General features: G+C 41.5%; 1 protein-coding gene across 1 annotated transcript in view; it reads left to right on the plus strand.

The window, feature by feature from the left end:
• cemip (cell migration inducing hyaluronidase 1) overlaps positions 1-8,309 on the plus strand; it is a 162,493-nt gene that overhangs the window by 83,789 nt on the left and 70,395 nt on the right. The window contains exons 3-5 of the mRNA XM_068730644.1: positions 2,682-2,819; positions 4,914-5,052; positions 5,949-6,185. Coding sequence (XP_068586745.1) covers positions 2,682-2,819; positions 4,914-5,052; positions 5,949-6,185 — 514 coding nt within the window. The remainder of the gene's footprint in view (positions 1-2,681; positions 2,820-4,913; positions 5,053-5,948; positions 6,186-8,309) is intronic.

Here is an 8,309-nt window from a genome sequence, read left to right on the forward strand (position 1 = left end):
TTCAGATTTGTTGTCCAACACTTTATTCCAACATCAAGAATAAAGCTTGACAAAGCTTGGCACTCAGTATGCACAGCAGTAAGCGACTCGGACACAATGCTAATGTCACTAGACTTAGTATGTGAAGATGGATAGCTTATTGATATAATTGAGAAGGGTATAGGAAATAGTGCCTCAGAGCAGGGCAGCAGACACTCCAGAGCCAAACGGCAGAAGCCAGCTGATTGCACGTCACCGCCTATCAATCTGTGTTAGCCCTCTGGGAAATCTACTTGACAACTCAGGTCCCTGACCAGTCAATGCCATTGACGGATCCATTAGGTGGCAGGGAGATGAGGTAACCACCACATACACACCAGAGAGCAATAGATTGGAACTCTATTGGGCAGGCTGGACGGTTACACACAGTGTCTCAGGGCAATGCGGACAATGGCAGACACATGGGTTTATCAGTCACTCTCACTCTTGAGTGAACAATCCAATAACCGTGTGTGCTATTCTATCCCCATTTAGATAGTAGAGGACCTGAGAAAGTTACAGTAGTTTGGTAGACAAGGAACGGAATCAGATCAGCGGAGACCTCACTGACAAACCTGGAGTGCTAATACTAATGGTTTCATGTTATGTGTTCATCACAGTTTCTTAAAGAAGCCGTTGTTCATAGATTCCGAGGGACTGACACAAACTCAGATTTTATACTGTATATGCTTTTATATTCAGTGTTTTTTTGCTCCTTGTAATCCAAACATGTCCTTGTCTTTGTCCTGTAAAAAGAAATGTTCAACCTGTAAAACATATTGTCGGTGCGACAGCAAAGCCCTGTAAAGGCTACAGCGGCTGTAAAAGGTTTCCTTTTGCTCTAAAAGTAGCTTGATGTGTTCCATCAATTATTTTGATTCATTCGCATTAGACGGACTGCAGGGCTGCTACAAGGTTGCTTGTTGATACAGTAAAGGTGATTCATGGCTACCTTTTTATTTCATTTCATTTCTTGTATTTTTTATACATTTTTGGGCCTTTTGTCACTGCTCTTTTATATCACTATCTGCACGTGTTTATATTCATCTATGACAATTGTCCCATTTGTATTCGTCTTGTTAGCAGGCTGAGCAAAGCAGTCCAGACATCCCTCTCCCCACCAATGTTTTTCGATCCCGAGGTGTTTTCAAGCCAGATGGTTGATGCTTCTCCCAAAGCCTCAAACCCTGGCTCCTCCATAGAGGACATATGAATTATTATGAATTTAGAAGTTCTTCATAAGCTCTTTCATCCTCAGTCAAGGTCAGCAGTTCTCCTCCCTTGCTGCAAACAGCCTGTGCCAAGCACTGCTTTACCCAACTAAGTCGTGCGTTGGTTTGCCAGAACTTCCTTCAGGCCAACCAAAAGTATTTTCCACAGCCTCCTTAAACTCCTCCCACTCTCAGGTTTTTTTGCTTCTGTAACCACCAAAGCCACAGCCCTCATGGACTCCCATGCCGGCCTGCTGCTTCACGACACCCCAGGCCTCCTCCTTCACTTTAACGGCCTTCTCTTCTTTTTGATGTTTGCTACCATGTCAGGCACAAACCTACTTTGAACATAACTCCATGTCCAAGTCCCTAATCTAATGCATTAGAAGTTCTTTCGGAGGTGAGACTTAAAGATCCACTTCATCGGGATCTTTGATACAACCACAAAGTGTATCATCGATCTTTGGCCTAAGGTGTTCAGCTTGCCACTGCACTTAAATACATGAACCACCCGATGCTCAAACATGGTGTTGTCGTAGCCAATCCATGACTGGAGCAAATGTTCAATGACAAAGCACCGCTCAGGGGTTAGAGTGCATAGAAACAAACAGCAGTCAGAGAGAAGAACTTTTAACGCAGCTTCTCTCAGCCAGGTGCTCCTGAGTATCCCCACAGCCGTCCAGGACCTCTCAACCAGCTCCAGAAAAGGAGAGTCCAGCCCCGCTCCAGGAGTTTGGTTCCAGATAACTCCCAGGAACACAGGGACACACGAAGCACTCAAAAAACAATAAGATGACGATTCTCGGAGGGGAGATTAGGCAGAGTGAAGAATCCAGGTAGTTTGTGCAACTGCCACATCTAAAGGCAAACGTGTAAATGAACACACTAAAAGGTTGGATGAAAAGCCTGTCATCATAGCGTCCTCCTACCTGTAGCCCACCGCCTCCTCGATCTCTCTCCAAGAACTCCGACTTCTTCGAGGGTGACCCTCGGATCCACCCTCTGAAAGGTTTCAGAGGCTGCTGAATGACCCAACAACCATTTGGTTTAAAGTTTGCTAGCAATGATGAACTAATGTATGATTTTACCTCCTTGGGCCTCAAGCAGTTATATGTCTCTTTGGTGGAAGTGTGAACAACTTGGACATCTGTATCGTGACAGGGGTTCCTTACTTTGCACTGTTTTTTTATATGACGTCATATGAGGAGACGAGCCAAAAATGTTGGGAAGCACTGGTTTAAACTTTCTAACAATGTATTTTATTCGGCTATCCATGTATTTTTATGTAAAGGCTTGTTCTCAAAAGTAACCACGAACTATAGCTCTAAAATGTATGTTGTGGGGTAAAAAGTACATTATTTCTCTCTGAAATTTCGTAGATAGAAGTATAAAATGTAAATACTCAAGTAATGTAATTGTATTAAATGTTGGTGTATTTTATGTGTCCTTCAGTGTGTCCAGATAAGGAGCCAGGACTGCAGCCATGGATGCCGGGACACAGTGAAGACCACCGCGTTACTATCGGTTACGGCAGGAAGGTCCTCCTCACAACTTCGGCTACGGTCCACTCCATTGAGATTCTTAGTGGAGGTAAGCTGGACCATTCCATCTCGTGTTCATCACAGTCAAATGGTAGTTAGAGATGTGACATATTTCTGAGTCAAACACAATATCTGGATGTGATATTGTTGTGGGTGGATTTAAATGAAATTTAAAACAGGTTGCTTCAATTTGGGCTTAGCTTAACGGTAGCTTGATATGGAATGATAGAGATATGATGCTGTAGAAAAGCCAGGCGGCAAACACAGTTCTATACAAATTTAAAGCCAAAATGTAAAGCCAATGCTTCATGTCTTAAATTTGCATTCTCTCTAATGTCCATCAGGGGGCGACTCCTCTAAACATGAGTTTATGGTCTCAATCTCTAGTTTACAGTCTTCTTCAATACAACATGATGTTCATTTAGTACATGATGGTTCATTTAGAGTCAAATAGACCATAAAGCAGGGGACGCTTTAGGGCGGGGCTACACGCTGATTGACACATATGCTACCATGGCGTTTTCCAGGCTGGAAGTTGTCGGTGTTTTCTTCTTACAGCTTTTAACCGTTACACAGAGTGTTTACATGTTGATCGCCTATAAGTATTCAGCGTTCGATTGTACTCTGCTCCACTCTCTCCTGTCACTTCAAAAACTGAGATGGAGACGGCAAAATTACCGAACTCGAGGCTTCAAAGAAGTAGTCCACAAACCAATGGGCTTCTTCATGGTGACTACGTCCACTTATGAACAGTCTGTCAAAGATCACCACCCACATCGTTTGATAAGGAGGAGGATGAGGACAACAATGAATACATTAGACCTAAACCCTATTCTTCTGGAAGCACAAACACATTGTGTCCTCCTCCTATGATATTGCAATGCTTGCTTTGACCCAGAAGATAATAGTCAAGTGTTGCTTTCTAAAATGGGTGAAGCTAGCTAGTCACCCTAAATCACGTTTGATTGGATGCAAGTAAGTGTAAATTCCCCTGAGTTCAATATGAGTCCGGAATTCTGTAACATTTTACAAGAAGGAAAATGAAAATGATTTAAATATTGAAACGCTCAAGCATAAGAGATAAGCGAAGAGTTAACACAGGGACCCAGTATTAACCCGATTTCACTGGTAGTAACTGCTCAACAGAGTATTCAGCGAAGGCAGAGCACAGAAGTCACACTCGCATCAGCTGATGGTCAGCTGTTTAATTCATGCTCGGTATCATTGGCTCATTGGTGCGTCATCTGCTTGGCTCCCAGCTCATTAGTAACATCCAAACCTTCTCATTGAAGTGAACCGGGCTGCCTTAACAGTCAGTTGCACTATTACTCTGCTGATATCTACATGCCAACGGCACTAACAGCTGCAAAAGCCTCTTCTTCACTAATGAAACAGAATCCCGTAGTTTTAAAATGCACATTTTAAATAACTTTTAAGGGCATGTCATGGATATATTTTGGGGATTGTAATATATTAGTTATATTTAATGGAATATCTGCTGGTTTTAAAGGATTTGTAGGATTTTGAAATGAAGGTGTTTTTTTTCGTTCAAATTCACGGACTAGTTAAGGGATCTCTGGCTAGCTTACCAAACACAATGATTCAAATGAAAATGAAAATGTTTTTCGGGGTAAATTGAGGAGGACATTAGTGCTATAGGCAGATACCTAAAATGCTTTGATTATTTCACAGTTTTCTGCCATATTTGACTGAATTATCTTTCAAATAATGTATTTTAGGAAGTCTTTTGTAACACCTTGGCCAGGGACTACAAATTAAAAAAATAGCCTTTTGAATAATTTTGGCATATTTTATACCATTGTTGAATATATTGGTCTAAAGCACAAACAGAGTAACATTAGTTAAGACAAGAAGGTGGTGAAAGCAGGGCCTCTGCTATTCAGAGAAAAGTAGCACATATAGGAGATGACGTTTAAGGTTAAACAGATACTCACCATGTCACTGCTGAACTGAAATCATTGGACTGTAGACCTGCTGGTTGGCCAGCTACATCTGTTCTGTGTCTGTGTGGACAAACTGAGCCCAGGGCCTTAAATGGTAAGACGGGTCTGAGGGCACTGGGGCATGAATGGGCTGCCAGGAGGCTTCATCACCACCCCTCCACCCTCTCTCTCTCCTTTAGGGAAGCTGGTGATTGCTGACACCAACCGGGCCATACTGCTTCGAACAAAACACATTCTGATCGGGAACAAGGGGGAACTGCACATTGGAAGCCCAGCCTGTCCTTTTAAAGGCAACCTCACCATCTCCCTTTATGGAAGGTACAGTTGTATGAAGTTCAGCATGAAAACCAACACAGTCTCAATGCACCTTGTGAAACGGTCACTAAATAAAATCTATTGGTTTCGTATACAGGGACACAAATAGTCTGCATATTTCTGTTCACTAGGGACAACCTTTAAAAATAAAAATACTACTACTACTACTACAGCTACTACTACTGCAACTATTACTGCTACTACTACTGCTACTACTACTTCTACTGCTACTTCTACTGCTACTTCTACTGCTACTACTACTGCAACTATTACTGCTACTACTACTTCTACTACTGCTTCTACTGCTACTACCACGACTACTAGTACTGCTACTACTACTGCAAATACTACTACTACTTCTACTACTACTACTACTGCTACTATTACTACTGCTAATACCATGCCTACTACGACTACTGCAACTATTGCTACTGCTGCTACTACGACTACTACTACAGTAACTACTACTACTACTGCTACTACCCCTACTACTACTGCTACTAATATTACTGCTACTAATACTACTACCACTAATACTACTGCTACTGCTAGCCCTACTACTACTAATACTACTACTACTACTGCTGCTGCTACTACTACTGCAAATAATACTACTACTGCTACTACCCTTACTACTACTACTGCTACTAATACTACAACCACTACTACTACTACTACTACTACTACTACTACTACTGCTGTACTACTAAATGCTAGCTCACTGAGCTGCTAGCATGGCTGTGGACTTTCAGTCCTGTTGAAGACATAAATATGATGATGTGTGATGTCAACATTAAGGTCATGAACAGGAAGACTGAAGCATACTTACTTTCCTCAAATGGCATTTGCCGAACGACATACATTATTAAAATGTCCATAATTCGCCCTCGCTCACTCAGATTGGATGACAGTGATAACGAACACAGCTACTTTGGGAGGAAGTACATCGGTGTGGGGACAGGAGGGACACTAGAGATCCACGGGGAAAAGAAGCTGTCATGGACGTTCCTCAACAAGACCCTCCACCCCGGAGAGAGCAACCAAAACAACTACATGTTCCAGAGAGGCTGGGGGAGCCGAGGCATCATTATCCACGTCATCGACCCCAAGACCGGAGAGGTGCTGCAGGATGACAGGTGAGGGTCCCCTCGAAGCAGAGGCTGCGTCTCGGCTGTTCGACGATCATGAGGCTCTTAATTAGAGCAGAAATGGGGCGTCGGCTGACATCTAGCGAGCTGTCTAACCACAAGGCTGGAGTGAAGGAGACAAATGTGCATCTAATTGCTCCGGCTTTGTTTCATGCACAGATATTAAACGGAGAAATTGATGTCATTCTTAATGTCCTTTCATGCTTAATTATCCAACACATTCTTTATTCCACATGAAGGTCAGCTACACTGATGTGCAGCTTTTATTGTGGTAAATACATGATTGTAATTTTTAGAGGATGAATCAAGGCATTGGACTGCATCCAGTCTCTAATTTACTATCATAAAACTTTTGTCTGATTAAAGGTGACGGCTGCAAATGTACTTAATAAACCACAACACAGTCAATATGCAAACTGAGTCAACTGGCAAATAATTAAGCAATAATTACAAATGGAGAGACAGCAAATATTGCTTTGAAGTGAGATAATGCCATTGGTTGTTCAATGTATATGTGATCTTGGTGTTTTGCAGGCACATTCTCTGATTTTTTTCCTTTACATTTATTATTAATGGGGTTTTTTTATCAGTGAAAGAAAGAAAAACAGGTGTTTGGAGTTTTATCAGAAGTGCTCCTTTAGTCTCCAAGCCTCTGAGTGGGCGGCCTGAGTTGAGGTTTTCAAAGAAGAAGTATTCCTTGGAAACCCCTCTAACTGTGCTGCCAAGCAAGTCGTGCCTAAGTGCTCCTGTGCTATTTGCGTGTGTTTTTAAATGAGCTAATATGCAGACATTTGGAACACAATCGGCCCCCTTTCTATGCAAATACGCAAACAGTGTAATTCACAAAGATCAGTGCTAACAGCCAGAGACAGTTACAGTGACATCATTAGTGTCTTCAGAGAGTTGATGCTAACTGAAGCACATTTATACGGGGGTCTCCGCTCATTCATTTTGGAAGTTAAAATAAAATCAATTATAAATAAAGCTCCCCCACGTGTCATCTTCGAAAGTACATGCGGGAAAAAAAAAACCAAGAAAAACCCCCAAACATGGTTATTATATGAACAAATAAACAAATAGTTTCTTTCCTCTCCCACTTTTCCCACATCCTGTTATCCTGAAATGTTTCCCTGAGGTTTGGGTGGAAGCGTCTCTCACCCCTCATCACCGACGCATTGCACTCACACACACTTATATGGATAAATGCTGTAATATTATTAGCCCGATATCTTTTGACGCTCAATTTCTGGTGCTCCCAGTGGCCGCCGTCCATTCTTTGCATATTAGCTACATGAGATAGTGAAGATTATCTTTTGATGAATATGATACTTTTATTTCTAAATATGATCGTATTCATACAAGCAAAGCACATTTGCTTTGTGGCCGTACCTGCAGTAGTTTTTTGTTTTTTTTATTCTTAAGTGCATTTTTGTGCTACCACAATGTGTACAGACATGTTGCCTAGTTTAATTATAGTGTTTCGGTCTAATTAAATTCATTACAAATTAATTTTTTTTCCCCCTAATTAATAGTGGTGCACCACACAGTAATATATTATTTTACTATTTTTTGATAGATTTTCACTTTTATGCCAATTATTAAATATGGTGCCTAAACTGCCTAAACTCTTTTCTTTAATCAATTTTTTTATTAATTTTGTTGCCTTTTAACGTTTTCATTCATTTCTCATGTGAAACACGTTGAATCAAACACACGCAAACATTGTCTGTTTGCCTTGCTAAAGGCTGCAGATGAGTGTTTGCTGTCCTTGCTCTGGGAAGCACCTGATCCAGATGCATATTGTTGCTGGAAGAAATGTGCAGAGAAACCCTCGCCTCTATCAATGCACAGCTATTATTGTTATTCCAATCTCCATATTTATTCAGGATGTAAATTAGTGCGAGTAGAAGGGAGGATTTGTGACCCATATATCACTGGACTTGGCAGGAACCCAATGATGAATTTTTTAAGATAGGGGAATTACGACATCATAGCTGTTGGAGGTTGATAGAGGACCTAGCACTGTTTTACACGCCGAGTGGTTTTCAAAATGCATTTTCTGGCCCGTCCTTCTTTCAGGATGAATGGACGCGAGAATGATTCTGTTCTCTT

This window comes from Cebidichthys violaceus, unplaced genomic scaffold (genome assembly GCF_023349555.1).
Source record: "Cebidichthys violaceus isolate CVI_PGR_0920_01 unplaced genomic scaffold, fCebVio1.0.p SCAF_5, whole genome shotgun sequence".
In the NCBI taxonomy this organism is placed as follows: domain Eukaryota; kingdom Metazoa; phylum Chordata; class Actinopteri; order Perciformes; family Stichaeidae; genus Cebidichthys; species Cebidichthys violaceus.